General features: G+C 40.1%; 1 protein-coding gene across 4 annotated transcripts in view; it reads left to right on the top strand.

The window, feature by feature from the left end:
• The window catches only part of PSD3 (pleckstrin and Sec7 domain containing 3), a 206,900-nt gene that overhangs the window by 81,698 nt on the left and 106,646 nt on the right, over positions 1-18,556 (top strand). For all 4 annotated transcript variants that reach the window (XM_020801452.3, XM_020801453.3, XM_078384837.1 and 1 more), the window contains 5 exons: positions 1,703-1,915; positions 2,027-2,107; positions 3,966-4,078; positions 7,248-7,306; positions 10,958-11,047. In XM_020801452.3, coding sequence (XP_020657111.3) covers positions 1,703-1,915; positions 2,027-2,107; positions 3,966-4,078; positions 7,248-7,306; positions 10,958-11,047 — 556 coding nt within the window. The remainder of the gene's footprint in view (positions 1-1,702; positions 1,916-2,026; positions 2,108-3,965; positions 4,079-7,247; positions 7,307-10,957; positions 11,048-18,556) is intronic.

The raw sequence follows: 18,556 nt of genomic DNA, 5'->3' as shown, positions 1-18,556 counted from the left end.
TCTTATGTGTTTTTCTCCAACCAGTGATCAGAGGCAAAAGCTAGGAAGGCAAATCCTTCCTAGCTACAGTATTTAAATAAATTCATTGAAATGACCTCTAGTTTACTGCTCTGGAAGGTTTTGCTTGGCATACAAACTCTGGTTGGCAGGTTAGCAAGTTTTTGCATGGAACTGGGGTTCTGGTTTGCAGAGTTGAAAGGTTTTGCATGCCCAACTGCTGTTGCAGTGGAGCACATTTGGCAAGATTTATCCTTAGCTCAATCTCTTTGTTTTCATTCGATCCTCTGCCTTTAGCCCCACCTATGACTGTCAAGACTGTTTCCAAACTGGAAGATGGCCTGTACAGAAAAGGGTTACCCTCATACTTGTCAGACTAGAACTGAGAAAAGCTAGGTTTAAATGTCTATTCATCTTTGAAACCTACTGTGTGACCTTCAGCCAGTCTTTCCTTCATAGCTATGACTTCCTCACAGGCTTCCATAACACACTCTTGCCTTCTGTATCCTAAAACAAATTAGCTGACCACACAGATCTGCTAGTAAGTCAGTATGGTACAATGTTTATACGTATATCCATACATTTATGGAAAACGTTTCACATGGTGTTGTGAAAAACTTTAGCTCTAGAAAATAATTAGTACACTGCCGTGTGTGTCAGAGTTTTAGTTTGGTTTTTAGTTGACCTGAACAGCTGAAAAGCTAATTCATAGCTTTATTGATTTAGATTATTATATCTATTTGTGGGTTGTTTTTTAACCCTCCTATTTACAAATACTGTAAAAGATATGTGTATACTGCTTCCTAGAGCCAGTTTCCGGAAAAACATTACATCTCGTAACAACTCCAGTACAGCTACTCAGGACTGTGATTTAATTCTAATTTAGTAGTATAAAAATGACTTTGCTGATTAACACAACTGTAAAAATCGCCAATATTGACTAACATTGCCAGTATTTACTAATATCTTATGAATGGTCATCCATTCTTACTGATGAATTCTAAGAAACAACAAAGAAATGCATTCTTTTCTATGAAATAATTGAGATCTGAAAAACATTCCAGAGAAATGTTTTTGCCCTATGTCACTGGCTGCATTGACCAGCAGTGTTACTGTATTGAGGAACAAGCGGCATGCTTGATGGATTTATACCATGACCAATTTGAGACTTTCATAATTTTTCTACTCTAGACGAGGAAGTGAATTTTATTCACAAAAGTTTGCATTGAATGCTTGATTTTTAGTAGTCTAAATAAAGGTATCTTCTACTTTTGGATTGTGTAAAAGACCACACTGCTCTCTGTTATTGTTCTGTTCCATTGACTGAGGTGCTCTGATCCAAGGTTTCTCCAGTGCCAATAGCACTGTGAGTCCTAGAAAGGAGTGGAAAAAAACTGAAGGGCATAGAGATTAGAGAGGCATGTCATTATCCAATATAGTATTAAGACTCCTGAACTTGAAAAATATTGTACCCATATTTGAAAGGAAAAATTACAGGTATAATTTACTGGGACGTTTTCTTAACAAGCCCCACTGAAATGAACTGGATGTATGACAGCTTTATTCACTTCAGTACATGTTTTTGATGGATTTCTTGATTTTGTTTTTTGCATGATGCAGTTTTTTACTTTCCTTTGTGGTTAAAAAGAATTTATTCTTGAGAAACCTTACTCTCTTTCCCTTAATATTCTCTTTTGTTTTATAGCAATGCAAGACTGGACTGTTCAGTACCTCCAGATGCCATAGGGGACATGGGAACCAATGATTTTCTGGAAAAAGAAGTTCATGAACATTTGAGTCATGACTTCATCAACGGTACTACCAATGGCAACGTGGAAGCTGCTAGGAGGTTGGCAAAGCGGCTGTATCATCTGGATCGATTCAAGCGGTCTGATGTAGCAAAGCATTTGGGAAAAAAGTATGCTCTAGCTTTCTGTCTCAGATGTTATTTATATTGTATTGCATGATTAAGAACAGATGAGAGTGAACTTTCTAATAATGTAACCTCCTTTTCTTCTTTCTGTTTAAGCAATGAGTTCAGCAAACTTGTAGCTGAGGAATACCTCAAGTTCTTTGATTTCACAGGCCTCTCTTTGGATCATTCCCTCAGGTATGATGTCATCTCCTAAATAGTTTTTCTTGGGTTTTATCTTCTCCAGTCAAAATTGTATGTATGCCTGTCTTAAAATACATCCTGTCTCTTCACAGTTGATCAAAGACGACCCTCCCTCACCCTCCCAGTACTAAGCTGACTTGCCTTTTTCCGCTCTAGAGTTCCCACTCTATGTGGAGAGTAGGCGTGATGTGGCAGACATGAGCCACATGTTCATTTAAACAGATCTGAGATGAAGTTTCTGTCTGTTTAAAATTAAGTGGTAATAACTTTCCATCCTGTGCTTTTAATTAGAATGATTTTTTTTATTTCATGGGCTACAAATCTTATTATTTCCATTCTGGGAGTTCTACCTGACACACAGTCACTTAAATGTGGCTCACTTGGGAGAAAGGCCTCATCTGGGAGGCTCTGAGGCTTAGCTAGGCCTGCTTCACCCAAGCTTCCTGTTCCTGCCCCAGTGCTAGCCGGGAGCTTTCTTTCTGAACAGGAAACTAGGCCTAACCAAGCTTCAAAGGCTGAGGCCTTTCTCCCAGGTGAGTCACATGTAAATGTCCACAAAGTATCTGACTGTCAGGTAGAATTCTCATAACAGAGAATTACAGGATTTAGAACTCAGAAAATTCCATTCCTATCTTTAATGTACACATCTCCCCCCTTGCTCCCTTCTTGTTGTTCCTTTATTTCGTTCACTCTGTGCGCATACATAGTGACTGGAATTCTGTTGTGCAGCTTTATGCTGTGCAATTCAGTTGATGTCATCCAATATGGCTATTTCAGGGGAATTAGCACCTTCCTATCCCACCACTGCCCCCAGTTCTGGCAATTCCTAGGGATCCCTTTGCTCCAGGGGAAACCTTTGGGAGCCATAGAATGCCGTGAGAGTCTTTAATTTCTGAAAATCAGTTCAGCTATACAACCTTGATGAATTCTGGACCATAGGGAATTTGCCCTTTCTTTGTTGACTGGACATCCATGAAGCTCCTTTACCAAGCCTACAGGTGTTTGTGTATGCGTTGGACAGATTTGTGAATGGTTGGTATTGCAGTAGTCTTGATCTAGAGATTAAGAGGGGATGGAAATAACAACCATTGTAAAAGATACTTGGGGAAGATTAGTGGGCATGGCTGAAAGAATGAGAAGAACTGACAGATGCCTCATTCTAAAAAAGCAAAAACACCTGTCTTAGTTAGCTAGATTTGGAAAGGTATGATTTTAGGATGTGTTTTCTATGTTGGGGGGTCACATTTAAAGCAAGGTTAACATGTGACATAGGGATAGGAAATGTGTGGCTCTCCAGGCATTGCAAGACTGCCATTCCCACTAGCCATAGCCAGTCCACTCATTAATGAAATAATGGAAGTTACAGTCTCAGCAACTTCTGGAGGGCCATATGTTCACCATGCCTGGTCTAGCCAGTTGTGTGTAAGTACAAAGATAATATGACTGCCTTAAGAAAAGTGATATTCACTGTGAATAGCTCCTGTCCCTCTTCCCCAGGATTCTTATGCTCAAGAATAGTTGCAGAGGTTTATATTCCCAGTGTCTCTAAGTTTGTATTTCTCATTGTCTTTAACATATTTATCCTGTTTTTTTAAGTCCAAAGTGGTAGAAATTGATTTTAAGTGGAAAGTGGCTTGAGACACAAACAAAATAAGCATGTGATAAGTGTTTAAACAGAATTTTAAAAAGTGGGATGTTTTGTATGCTGTTCGAAAAACAGTAATTTCATGTTCAAAGCTGCCTCAGGTCTCAGAAGGAGCTGTTGTCAAATTCTAGGCGTAGTACTAATAATGCTTGACTTCCTTTTAAAAAACTATACATATATATACTGTATATATATATTTCTTTATAGGATCTTTTTTAAAGCCTTTTCCCTCGTTGGAGAAACTCAGGAAAGAGAGAGAGTTTTAGTTCATTTCTCCAACAGATATCATCACTGTAACCCAAATACTATTTCCACAAAAGGTAATTTATTTTTACTTTATTTGAACTACTCTATTCCACTTTTCCTCAAGCAGAGCCCAAGGTGGTTAATGGCAATCCAATTTTAAAACAAAACTCTAATGCAAAAATTAAAAATACAATAATAAAAACATAGCTAATCGTGGCAGGGGTTTTCTTAAAAATGAAAACATTCACAAGAAGCAATTTCCAGCAAAATTAGAGTGCTTTTTCAGCCAAGCTTAAAATGCTGGTGGTCACAATTTGATTTTAGAACACATTGGATGAGATACTGCTGTGATTGCTGCTAAATGATTCCAGTGTTTTGCATTCTAATCAGTATAACATTTAAAATAGAACAAGGAAAACTTGATACATTCCATTTTGTAGGCAACAGTTTAATTAGAAAGCACAAATTTCTTAAGGCTATGAGTTTTTATTAAAGAAATGGGAGGTGCTGTTATTTTTGCTGCTGCTATTGTGTGGAATGCTTTTCCTTCCCACTTCTATCTCCAGACCTACAGCACATGGCTCCAGGTGCCTAGAACAGCCTGTCTTTTTTTTGTGGGGAGTGTAATTTAAAGAACCATGCAGGCGACAGATGTGTGAATGGCTACTATATGTTACTCTTGTTCTTAGGTTTTCCCCTGTAACTCCTCCCACTGAGATGCTTTCCTCCTGGCCAGATTCGTATTTGGCTGGATGGAAAGTGCTGGGGAAAAATGAACTGTGGCGATGAGAACAGTGAGCAGAGAAAGGTTCAGCTTACTGGCTTCTGTGGCCTTTGGCTGTTTAAATTGCAGCTTGTGGTTTTACAGGAGCAGATTATGTTTATATATGTCTTTCTGTCACTTTGAGAGACTCAGCTACAGTAGGATGCCCATATCCACTGGAGATTGGTTCCAAGCCCTCCGTGGATACTGAAAACCTCAGATAATAGCAAACACTATTATGTTACTTGTTAGTGAAGAATACATACTGTATTTGCCGGCGTACAAGACGACTTTTTTGGACCCAAAACCATGTCTCTGGTGCTCTCTAGTGGCCAGTTCTAGCAATGCATGTGAAAATAATTTTTCCAGTGTGTGTGCTCCAAACATAGTACCATCCTACATCCTATATATATACAAATAAAACTGGAAAAATTATTTTCACATGCATTGCCAGAACTGGCCACTAGATGGCATGCTATGTATTCTTCACTAACAAGTACCAGTGGACCCTTGACTTACAGACGGCTTGACTTACAGACTTTTTGAGTTACAGACTTCTCTGGCCGAAAAATTTAGGTTTGACTTGCAGCCTGAGAATTGACTTACAGACCAGAAAAAAACCAAAATGGAACAAAAACGGCCTGTTACGGGATTAATCGGTTTTCAATGCACTGTAGGTCAATGGAGACTTGACCTACAGACTTTTTGACTTGAGAACCGCCTTCCAATATGGATTAAGTTCTCAAGTCAAGACCCCACTGTACTGTATTCAGAGCATGGTCTATGGCAGTGATGGTGAACCTTTTTGAGCCTGAGTGCCCAAACTGCAACACAAAATCAACTTATTTACTTCAAAGTGCCAATACTGCAGTTAAACCATGAATGCTGAAGTTTTAGCTTAGAAAAAACAACTGCACTGCAAGGGTTAAATCCTTGTTCTCCCCCTCCCCCAATGGGCGGTATTAACAAATACTTACTGGTCCTCCAAACCCCCATTGGGCTAGACCAGTAATGGTCGCCATTGCACCTCTCTGCTGGACCACTGCACTAGCAGAGGGGAGTGCCTAAATCCAGGATCGGAGGATGGGTAAGTATTTCTTTATGGCGACTTATGACTCGTGTGCCAGCTGTGGCACGCGTGCCATAGGTTCGTCGTCACTGGTCTGTGGCTTCATCTATTAGCTGGTTCTGGTAATACATGTGAAAATAGTTTTTTTCTGGATGTTTTTCTTTTAATACTTTTAACATTTTCAGACCATGGATAAGTGAATCAGTGGATACTGATCAAATGGATAGGGGGTCCTATTGTACAATTTAAAACTTGTCTTTGCTTTGAAGTCAAGTGGGTGTCTTTATATAAATGATCACCACTATGATCTTGTCCCCCCTCCTTTGACTGGTTTGCAGTGTGAGAGTTATAGAAAGAACTCTTCTCACGAGGATTAGAGCTTAAAACGTGAAAGTAGTAGAGCTGTTTTTAACATGGACCATTATTCTTTGGTGCATGCTCATACTCTTTACTGGGCGGCACCTGGAATAGTTTCTAAAGACAATAATTTATTTCTGGCAATTTCACTGTGACGTCTGGTTACTGGATGTGAACAGCAGGGGAGGGGGACGTCACTATCAGAACATGCTTGTGAACTTTCAAAAATGTGTATAAATGTATGAGGTGCATGCATTTGTGCAGTAACTTTAGAGATGGTGCTAAAAGATCAAACTGGACATCATGCTTAAGTTTAGTTTGTGTTGGAAAAATGAAGATTAATAGTTTTTTAGGAGTGTTTTGAAAGTGATGGGGAGAGAGAACATGCATGTGTATGTTCTGGGAAGGAGTTCCAGGCTGGAGAAAGAGAAGATTGTTTAGGCATCTAGCTGTGGAGCCAGAGATTGGGACTTCAATTCACTGTCCCTCGTTACAAGAGGCTAAACTTGGTGATCCATAGATTGTCTTCCAGCTCTGCAGTTCTAGGATTATTATTAAGATTCTAGGTTTAGGTCTCAATTGTGGGATGGTCTAGTTCTGAGGTCAGGGACCACAGAAACTAAACTTGGTGAATCCCATTGGCTGTAAAGGATGACTAGTCAGGTTCTAAGCACTGAATTAAAACCCTGTGCAAAGCCAAGTCCCATGGCCAACATTATGCAAGATGTTATCTATGGACTCTGGAGCTTTTCTTCAAAGCACAGTTGATTGTTTTTTCTTCTTCAGCTTCTTGGTAACAGAAAAAACTACGCCTAGCTGTCCTGCTTTGTCCTGCAAATGACTTCATTTCATGGGACTACTCTCTTGATGTATTTCATGCATTTCTTTCTAAGCAAATTGCTTTTGGATAAAAAATAAAAGAGAGTTAGGCTGCAGGAGGTCCCAACTTAAATTGAATCTTTATTTTGTGAACAGATGTGAATAGTGGGAAGTGTGAATTCCACCCCCGGTAGTTTTTTGTTTATCATATTTGGGGGTATGTTTTATCCTACAGATGGTGTCCATTGCCTCACGTGTGCAATTATGCTGCTCAACACTGACCTCCATGGCCATGTGAGTATTTTTCAAATTACCTGTCTTCATTGAGAATCCAATATGCTCTTTCAGTACATTTTTTTGCTCTTCAGGGCTCTCAGCCTAAATCCTTGCAAGTTGGGTTCTAGCAGCTGGAAAAGTCTCTGGTACTGTAGTTAAACAGAGGTAGAAGGTCATTGTGGGGTTTTAAATTGGATTGTTGTACCTTACTGCTTTCAGTGTGTTTTAGTGTTGTTTTTGTTTATCTTTTTAGTATATTATTTGTTTGATCCTTTTTAGTATTTGTATACTTACTGTTTTTACCTTTAAATAATGTAAATCTCATTGAGCCCCTTTTAAGGAGAAAGACAAGGTAAAACTATTTTAAATGGATGAAGTGTTTTGGAAGAGCCAAAGATCTAAAGCCAAGGTTCTACTCCAGGTGAGGGCCAAGTAGTGAACTTGATGTTTGCATGCCAATAAGACACATATCTGGTAGGCGAACATCAGCTAATATCAGGGAGGTAGAAAAATGGACAGTTTGATCAATACCAGCGGAATAGACTACCTAATACAGCTTTCAGAAGCAATCCATTCTTCTGAGCAACTTTGATGTAGAGGGAAATGAGGCCAATTTCTCTCTGCAACAAGTAGGCCAGAAGAATGGGTTGCAGGAGATCTTGCTGGAAAGTGAATTAGGATGGGCTGTTCTTTATCATCTGACTTCCTTGTCTAGGCCTGAATTACCCACGGTTCCCTCTTCAGTGCAGGAGCTCATGATGATGTAGGGAGCTCATGGGATGACATGTGGCTCCCAGTTCAAGCCAGTGCAAGAAAAACTTTATATCACAGTGCAGAATTACTTTCTTTTTTGGAATCTTAAAAGTCTGGCCGCCTTGTGATGTGCACAATGGGAATCTAAATATAGAAGGCAAATTTTCAGAGATTTGGCGGGTGATATTGCAGAAGTATTCTTGTCCAAGGTACAAATAGCCATGTTTTCTTCCTCTCTTGCCAAGATTTCTGTCAAGCCAGTTGTTGGCTGAGTCCTATTTTAGAAAAGCAGGAACTGATAAAAAGTGGGACTGGTGCTGCTGGATGTGTTTTAAATCCTATTGTTAATGATGCTAAGAGATAGTTATTTTAGTCACTTAGGCACACATCCCCTCATGTTCTGATCCAACAGTGTGTATAGAACTATTTTGAGATGTATTATGTTTTCAAAAGTCTACAGTTGTATGTAAAGAAAGGGCCAAGCTATTTTTTCCTTTTTAACACATCCCACCTGCCATAAAGGGAATTCAAATTTATTGAAATCTAGTCTAGTCTATCTTAGACTAGAGTTTTTCCAAAAATTAAAGCCGAGGTGAGTTGAAGTGGGAATTGGCTAGACCGAAAGTGGCATTGCAGGCAGCTATGTCAGTCGGCTGCAAACTAGAGGAAGGAGTAGGCTCCCACCATTGCAGTAAGCCTTCTTTCTATTAGGGTCTTTTAAAAAACTGATACTAGTCTCCTATTGTTAGAGAAATGCTGGCACCAAAATACAGGCAAAAATAAATGAGTCTTCTCATTGCTGACATGTCTTACTACTGTCTGCATTGCTGCATTGTTGTGCTGTGTTGTGATCACTAGGTGGCAGAGTCCGCACAGCATTCTCAAACGTTGTTTCCTGATGGCAAATGTAATTATTACCTATTTGTTGTATTTGAGTCAGAACATCACACCGGCATCACCAGTGCCCCAAACATAGTACCATCCTACATTTCTGCCTGACTGGTTAATAGGAAGGTAGAATGGCAGGCAAGATTCTTTAGCGAGCTTTTTCTTTTACGCTAGAGCTGATAATTAAATATGCTAATTTTCTAGAGTGCCTAAAAGGATCTCAATTGGGAACACATCCCCCAGTTTTTAAAATGCTGTTCTTGCTAGTATCTTGCTTTGGTTGTTTTTCTCTTACTGTCTTCTCTCTTAATTGCCCACATACCCAGTTCATTGTTAGCTGCAGCAACCCATGTGACTGTGATGACATTGTAGTGTCCTTTTGACTTATAAGTCAAATCACATAGTGTGCTGCACCCAGCAGGAGGAAACAGCTATGTGGATGAATGAGATGAAAGTAAATGAAGGGGGCAAAGGAAAAGAAGAGCACTGAGCCTTTGTAGCTGTCGGGTGTGAACTTAAGGGTGTTGAATAGGACATAGCATAAATACATGTTCAGATGAGTAGGTTGTTGTTGCTGTTGTTGTTGATTTGGCTGTGACAGGTGTGCTTAAGAGTTGTTCACACAAAACGGAGCCCACAAACTTTTGACTGGTTACTGTCTCCCACTGCAACCCTCCTGGCCACATTCTAGGGAATGCTTTTTGGAGAGCCTCAGTGACTAGGCAGAAAGCAGGACAGGCTTGCGGGAGGAGATCTCTGTTAGGTAACACTGGATAGAATTAATTAGAATTAGAAGAGACAGACATAATTTAGATATACTGTACTTAGTGTAAGAGCAAGTATGAAAGATCCGTAAATGAGCTTCAGCATTTTAAATGGCTTCTGAAGTGGACTTGGGTTTTTTTTCCTCCCACTTCATTTTGTTAAGTGTGAAATATAGAAACAAGTAAAATTTAATAGAAGAATATTTCCTTTTGGAGTGTTTGTTCTAATGGCAATTTTTTTGTTGTTTTTGTATGGCGTTGTTGTTCTAGGTGGTAAGTTGAGTATTTATTGCTTGGAATGTTGCCATACCCTGGAATGCACTTAACCATCATTATCTGTTTCCTAACAGTAATTCCGTGCTTCGGCCTGTAAAGCATGTGGCACGATATTATTAAATAAGCCTTTCAGTTTTATGTTTATCTGTTTTATTTTTAACACTTGTATGCAGCTTTTTCTTTTCCTTAAAATCCCTGAGTGATCTGCAGTAAACAATGCATTCATCGGTTAAGTTGGGCTTACTGTTTGGATTGCAGAGGCATATACTGTATGTAAAATGGGCCCAGCCTTTCGGCTTTAAGCAGGATTTGGAACTAGCTTGGTTAAAGAGTTACCCTGTTTAGTTTTTACTGGTCTAAGTCCCTTTTGACTAAATCCTTAGTGGGGAATTCACTCAGAGGAAAGGTGGGAGCTCTGATTCCATATTTTACTACTAGTCCCATAATTTCAGTTACGCGCAACTTTATAGAGAGAAGTATAAAAACTCCAGTAAATATGAAAGGTTTTGACCTTTTTCCTTTTAGTGAAATCTCGTTTTGTTTTGAAGGAGATTTTTTAAAATACGAAATACTGTACTAATTTTAGCTTGTAAATTTTGGACTTGTACTCTAGCAAAATGTGATAACTTTTCTTTGTAGCAGAATTTTAATACTCCTGGAATGCAGTCCTTTTCCATAAAGTACTTTGAGAGGGATGCTTGAAAAGCCTGTGCAATTTCCTAAGATACATCATTGCATTATGGCTGCAGGAGTGCTTACCCACTGATTTCCCCCTTTCCAGTATGGTAGCCCGTTTATACCAATTTGTATTTAATAACTGTGTTCATGAAGTTATACTAGAATGTTCCTGAGGTTTCTGTTGACAACTTGGTTTTTAAACTAAAAGCAGAGAAAATCCATTATTGCTTTTAATGCAGTACTTCTTGAAATTACTAACTCCCCCCCCCCGATAATTTATATTAAAGTTTCCGTATCATATTTCTTTCAGAACATTGGCAAAAAGATGTCTTGTCAAGAATTTATTGCCAACCTTCAGGGAATGAATGATGGCAAAGATTTCCCAAGGGAACTCTTGAAGGTGAGGCACTAAACTATTTATTGCGTTTGAAATGCAGTGTTCTGCTAACAGGGTCAACAGGCTAGAGCCTAGTGCTTCCAAACTGATAAAGCTCATTGTATTTTTTTTTTTTTTTTTGTTAAACAGTGACTAATAATATTTCCAATTACTTATTGAATACAATTCTCTTTCCTATTTGCCAGTCTAGAATTAAGGAAATTAATGTGACTATTCCTAACACAGAGATGCCAAATTCTGTGGTGAATAATGCCTTAAAAATATTGAGCCACCATCCCTAGGTGGTCCATGTTCAGAGGCAAGGATGCTACATCTGTTAGTGTTGGATGAGCTCCCCTCTCCTTAGAACACAGCCGGTAAGTTCATCCACAGCTCTCTGACTTTTGAAACAGGAAATTGACATATATTAATGCCGTTCCTGCCAATATGTGACTCCTCCAAAGCATTGAGCTAAGGGAGGATGTGGATGGGGAAAGTTCGGAGAGTGGGAGTCTCAGATGCATCCCCGTTACCAAGAATGCACAATCCTTCCCTTAATTTATTTATTTATTGGATTTCTGCCCCGCCCATCTAGACCAAAGGTCTACTCTTAAGTGTCTACTACTACTTAAGTGTGATTCATTAAGCAAGCAGAAAGGGACAGTACCCTACAATATCTTTTGAGAAGCTGATCCAGACATGACATATCTTTTTAAGTGTAACCGAAGAGTGTGTCTCTAGTTTTTAATTCAGACAATTTGTTCAGCTATTGAAACCTGGGCAACCACTGTCATAGCATTAGACCATGCCAAGATATTTGAAGAGTGACAGCTTTGCTTTGTCATTATTGTTCTTAAGAAAATGAATGCAAAGGTGTGAAGTATAGTGTCTGCGAGCTATTGATATATGCCTTGGATAATCAAGGAAGACCCATTGGGGTAACTTAGTGGGCTGGGTGGAAATCCACAGGAATAACTGGGCAGCCTCTGTGTGTGTGCGTGTGTGCATTCATGTGTATCCAGGTGTAGCACACCACTGTGCCAGACATCTGTTAAGAGGTGTGGAGGAGAGGAATCTAGATTTGGTGCCAACTCTCTAGATTCAGTGCCAGTAGTTTAGCACCATGCACACAGTTCTCAATGTCATAGTCTGTGCACAAGGCCCCTCTTCTTTGCACAAATTACACAATCTGTATAAGAACAAGTGAGTGCCTTGTATAATAACTGAAAGACAGAAAATGACCTGGAGTCTTTATCTGATAGTTAATGCTGACTGTTGAGTTGAGTATTAATGGTAATTCTTATCCCCACCCCCACCCAGAAAGCTTTGGAAAGAACGCACCTTTGGGCCTTTACATTTGAATAGAAGATTTAATTTGAGATCAGGACATGCTGTACACTGCACATTTGGCGCTTTTCTCAGCTTGCATGCCAGGTGGATGCGTATTCACTCAATTTGTTCTAGTAGCTGAATCTGAATGATTGGTGTAGTCTTGGTTCGAGCTGCCGAACATTTCCTATTGTCAGCCCTAATAGGAATGTTTCCCTATCTTTTGTCTGATATGCTTATGCAAGAAGCGATAATTCTTAGCAGTGCGTTTGGTATGCAATGGAACAAAAAGTAGTGCAATGTTTTGTTGTGCATAGATGTAGTTTGAGGTTTCATAACATAAGCAAAGGGAGATTTGTGTTTTCCCACCCTTTGGGTGTATTCCTTAATGAAATACACTGTGTAGCCAGGACCAGAGAATTAAAGGGTATCTTATATGTCCCCTGAACCCTTCCCAGCATGTAAGATGAAGGGGTAATAATACAGTATCTTCCTGTCTGTGAAAGTGTAAGTATGTGTCTGGGCAGTTTTAGGCTGGGAAAATTATTGAAAGTTCATTGCAACCTACCCAAAACAACTTAAGGAGTGATCTTATGGGGAAATAGATCACATTTTGGACTGCCTGTGGAGCGGTTCAGTGCGATTTACTTCCCAGTGGTCACACAGCATATTAAGAAATATGTTCTAGCCTGACCTTGATTCATGGCAAACCTAGATCTTTTTGGGTCAGCTGTAGGACTGCTGCCTTTTATGGACAGGCAAAAGTGATTCACTGGCAGATGGAAGGGTCACTTTAAGAGAGATTGTTCCTCCTAAAACAACCCTTTCTGGTGCAATCAGGCATGCGCTTCTGCAGCCCTCTGATTACATCCTTAGAACATAGCCTAGGATTAATAAATCCAGTCCAGTCCTGTTTGCTACCAGGTTTTGAACAGAATGGCTATCTAGCTGTCAGACCAGATCGGCATCTAGTTCACTGTTTCTTTTTCTGTCAGCATGCAGCAACATTCCCTCTATTTTTTGGTCTTGCTGTGCAGCAGCCTCACCCCATGCCTGGCGTTGGGGTGCCAACCAAAACTGGAACTAAATTGCTACCAACTCTGGCTGCAGGTATGCAATCAAATGCTTGAAATTCTCTCCCCCCCCCGCCAAATTTTGTGCTCTGCTTCTAGCAATACAACATTTACTACCTCCACGCACAGTGGCTCTGCTTAACTGTGCTGAAAGACTACCCTTGATAACAGCCTTTCCCAACCATGAGTCTCTAGAGATCATTGAACTGTAACTTCTTTTATTCCAGCCAGTATGGCCAGAGATGATGGGCACTGTAATTAAAAAAAACTGTTGAGGACCCAAACTTGGGAAGAACATAACACATATTTAATCCTTTTTAAAAGCATTTGAGTTAGTAGCCATTATCATATTTTGCAGTAGTGAATTCCATACAGCACTTTTTCCCCATCTGCAGTCTTCAGTTGCTCAGATTCCTCACTTCTAATATTTCCTTCTCTGCACCCTCCACTTAGTGCGACTTCTCTTGTGCCCCTATTAATCCTCTCCCCTATCCTTCCCATATTCCAAATACTATTTCTTCTGCAAACCTCATCAAAGTAAGCAAGGCATCCTAAAGCATGAACTACTATTCCTCTAGACAGACTTATGAAAAGCTAAACAGACACCTTTTCAAAGGGAGGGGGAATATCTACTGCTAGGCCTCAGTGGACCCCAAAATAATTTCCAGCCAAGATATTTTGGGAGCAGAAGGCTCAGGCTCTGACCAAGGTTGGTGACTCATTCACTTTCCTACTTCCCTCCCTCTTTTGAATTCCAAGCTTGGAGCTGATTCTTGCTTGGCTTCTGGCCTAGAGAAGGATGTGGGAATTCTTGAAGTGTGTGTTTTTCAAGATATTGGCTCTGCTTGTTTGTGACAGAACAAGCTTTAGCTGACATTGACAAATCAGCTCATTTATAGCACTGTCTTGGAGAGGTGCAGTGGAATGGCCTCATACTCTCTAATTACAGGCTCTTATTGAGTAGATCAATCTCTGGCCATGAATTTAAGCAGCCCACTTAGTGTAATAAAGGAAACCGCCTCTTCATTTCTCTCTCCAAGGCATATGTCTTCTCTGTTAGCAGCTTGTTCTTTTCTGTGACTTGTGTCTAAGCCATGTCCTTCAAGCCACTTAAAATGAACGGGCCAAAATTCACCATTACCTGCAAATGGAATGAAGATTCTTTACCTGTGTTGGCCACTGTTCCCATCACAGTGTTGGAAGAGTTGTGTTCCATTAGCTCCCTGGCTGTTTTGTTCCTTTTTAAAAATTCCCTTAGTTTTTGGGGGTGCACTGGTTGTTCTTCTGAAAGAAAATGAGAGAAATGTGTATATGTGCATGCATGTGTATGTTTGAAATTGGACCGCTTCTTCCCTACTACCAGGCTGCCTCTGTTTCTTCTTCTTCTTTTAATTATTAATTGCATTTATCCCCACATTTTCTTCACTGTGTTTAAGATGGCATACGTGGCATCGGAAAAACCCTGGGAGGTAGATCAGGCAGAGAAAGAGTAACTGGCCCAAGGTCACCCAGTGATTTACATTGGTTCAGTAATAATTAGAATCTTTCTCCCAAGTCCATCAACACTCTAGTATTACACTATGTTGATTCCCACACTTCACACTGGAGCTCATATTTCTGTCATCTGAGGAAATGCAAGTCTTTGTTGAAAATCGACCTCTTCAGCGGATTACATAAAAGGGTCAGATTCTGGGTATATATTTTTGCTCTGTATGGGAAAAAGTCAGCCCTTTTCTAATTTATCTCTGTGTCATAGGAATAGCTGTGGTGTGGCTCTGAGCTATGCAGAAGGAGCCCCTTTTGCAGCTACTCCTTAAGTCAGAGTCCTGGGCGTCAGGTGACTGGGACGGGGGGGGGGAAGACCAGACAGCAAGTGTCTCTTACACAGCCTGGTGCATCTCCCATGATATTTGTGGTACAAGAAGGAGCTACATTGCTGGTAGGACCATGTGAAGGTGGTCAGGACTGTCTTGTCCCAGCTTTGTGCCACTTTCAGTTTTATCTGCAATTGCAGCATCTCTTTGGAGCCATAACAGAAAGCCAGCATTCTGAATCAGCTGCAGAAAAATGTAGCAAAAAGCTGTTGTGTCATGTGGTTGACACACAGTGAACAATTGAGATAGGGAGCTCCTTGGCACAAGATGCAGTCATGGCCACTGGATTAGATGGCCTTAAAAGAAGTTAGACAAATACATGGAGAATAAGGCTATCATCTGTGACTCAAGAAGGACATGGACCTCTAGAGTCAGAGGCAGCATTCATCTAAATAATAGTTGCTCGGAGGGGTTATTGTGCTCTTGTGTTGCTTGTGGGTTTCCTAAGAATCTTCTAGTTGAGTGTCGTGGGAAAGGATGCTGGGCTAGATCAGCTATACCCTCATCTAGCTGTGTTCTGCAGAAATATGTCTGCAAATAATTACTTGTCCTTGTGTGGAGGGGTGTGTGTGTGTCTGTGTCTGTGTCTGTGTCTGTGTGACATTTCCACAGTCTCATTCCTGACAGGAACCAACACATCTGCATTTGCAAAGTAGGGCTTTCAGAAGAAGATAGGAGAGGTGGCTCACAAAAATCTGGGCTGTTGTTATGTTTCAAGGCTGCTTCTCCCAAAGCATTGGTTTCCTTTCCGTTCACTAAGTTTCTGAGGACTCCACCAGATGGCACTGTACCACTATGATGACAGCAAAACATCTTGTTGAACTGTCTTGTCTCCTGTGGGACTAGAGACACCCACCACCTATAATTAATGATAAAACAGGAAGTGTGGAATGGATTGTCTCTCTGAGTCATAGATCTCTCTCTCTCATTTCATTTTGGAGTTTCCTACTATACTTAGTTGCATTTGAACAAAATATATAGTCTAATCTCTTTCCTAAGATATTTTCTTAGGCTAATAATCAGGGATGGCAGGATATGGGTAGTAGTAGTGAGAATCTGTCAAATTGAGGATTCAGGCTGATAGTGGCTGCACACCTTTCTATCATACTGATGGAAATTAAGAGGAACAGTATTTCCTGAAATTATGTAGAGGTTGAGAGTGGCTGATACATTTAGTTTTATTTATTTAAAAGGTTTATATTCCACCTTTTGATCAGATGATTTTGTAATAAATTTCAGTAATACACATGCATGCAAAGAGTCCCCAGGCTCTCACAGCCTTGTAGCACTTGTAGTCTCTTTAGTCAGATTATGCTCCCGCTCACTTCTGTTGTGTGAGGACAACTGTAGGTGGAGCAGAATCGGTTTTGTGGCAGGAAAGAGAGGGAACCAGACCTGTCTTCCCAAACGTCTATGACCATCTTCCAAGCTGTTACTTTTCTGCATGATAGATTGATAGGCCTTCCCCTTGCCGTGATGTGCTTCTGGGAGGTCTATGGTTTTGGAATGTCTAACTAATGGAAGGGTAAGAGGCTGGTGCACTTTTGTTCTAGTCCTAGAGTAGCTCTGGGACTGGCTGATCTGGTTTTGGCTGGTGTCAGATGGTCTCTGTTACTCACACATTTGAGTCTTGCCCACCACAGAGCCACTTTGGAAATATTCTGTCAATGAGTAGACCTCCCCCTTGCATAGTGCACATATATAGCTGTGCTGTGTCATGTCTTTAATTTTTTTCCTCTTCCACCACATTTTTTCCACCTTTTTTCTTTTCTTCTTTTTGTGGAGCAGACCTTTTTTAGGTGTATGTTTGGTTAGTTAGTATTTTACGTCATGCTTGTTGTTTATATTCTAAAATTTAATTTCTGAAAAGAATGATTGACTTCCTTGTTTTGCAGACCTTGCTTTGCACAGGCCCCAGTACCTGCCATGTTTATCTTCCTGCTGCGTATCAGCTTCTTCTCACGTCATCATCTCCATTTTGTTGGTAAACAATGCCATATTGTTTAATATGCCATTTTAGGCCATATTAAAAAAAAAATCAACAACCAAAAATGTAGAGAGAAAATTTCCCCAGCTGATGACCACTCATTGTGCCTCTTCTGTCTGAGTGAAGGTCACCTAGTCCATTCCTTTTTAATTTCCTGGGGCTGCGAAACAAAGCAGTCAATCATTCACCTATTTACCTGAAACCGTCTCTTAATGGAGTGGACCAGGTGGTGCAGAACAGAACTGCACACTCCCTCTGCTTTGATATAGGAGGAACTCTCAATTTTCTATGCTTTATCTAAAGTTTCTGCCTTGAAACTACAAGTAGAATTGGTTCCCTCTACATCATTTATCAATATATTCTGTATCAACAACCTTCAGCACTAGCCACTTTGGGATTGACTGCTCTGGTTCTGGCAGCAGTGCTCTCAGCAACAATTCCAAGATCTTTCTCCTGCTCTGAACTTCCACACACAAGAAGGCTTGGTATAAACAAGCTCCCACCAAATCTGACACAGCTCCCTTGAAGAAGAAGTACAAGAAGCTAAATCACACTTGGCTGGTACCATCATCTTCTAAATTTATGGCCTGATCTGGCTACAACAAACCCAGGACCAACAGCTCATAATGTGTAGGTAAAGACTTAAACTTTAAAGTGGTGACCACTTTTTCCTATGCCTAACTAAATCCCAAAATGTTAGAAAATGTAGTATCATTATGAAAAATTTACAAAATAGTATGCAAGAGGAGCAGGAGAGGTGATATAAACAAATAAACAAATACTAGCAAGAGAGATAATATAAGGGAGCAACTAGACAGGCATTTGTCCTGCTGTTTGTTCTGTGTTCTTCACAGTTCCTTTTGATATTTATTCCATTGAACACACCATATTTAGCGCTAATTGTAAATAGATTAGTTCTTTTGGCATGACTGTGTGATAAATTTTGTTTGGCCAGCAGAGCTTGTACTTTTCTGTAACATTTCCACTGATATTATTTTGTCTTGCCTTTGTCTTGTGTGATCCTGGTCCATTTGGGCAGTTGTTGAGTGTGTCCAGATGAAATCAGTGATGATGCACAGAATAGGATGTAGCGGGATGTCGAGTGAGGTGAACTTTCTTCTTTTGCCTATCTTTTGCTTGGACTCATAATGACTTCAAAGGCAATGAAATCTGTAAAAATGTATTCTTAATTTTTTTTCTCCTGGGTTAGCATTAAACTGATATAGTATTGATTCAGATATTTACCATGTCTTGTCAGTTCAGCACTGTT

This window comes from Pogona vitticeps, chromosome 2, assembly GCF_051106095.1.
Source record: "Pogona vitticeps strain Pit_001003342236 chromosome 2, PviZW2.1, whole genome shotgun sequence".
Lineage (NCBI taxonomy): Eukaryota > Metazoa > Chordata > Lepidosauria > Squamata > Agamidae > Pogona > Pogona vitticeps.
This window is presented reverse-complemented; position numbering and strand designations above follow the sequence as displayed.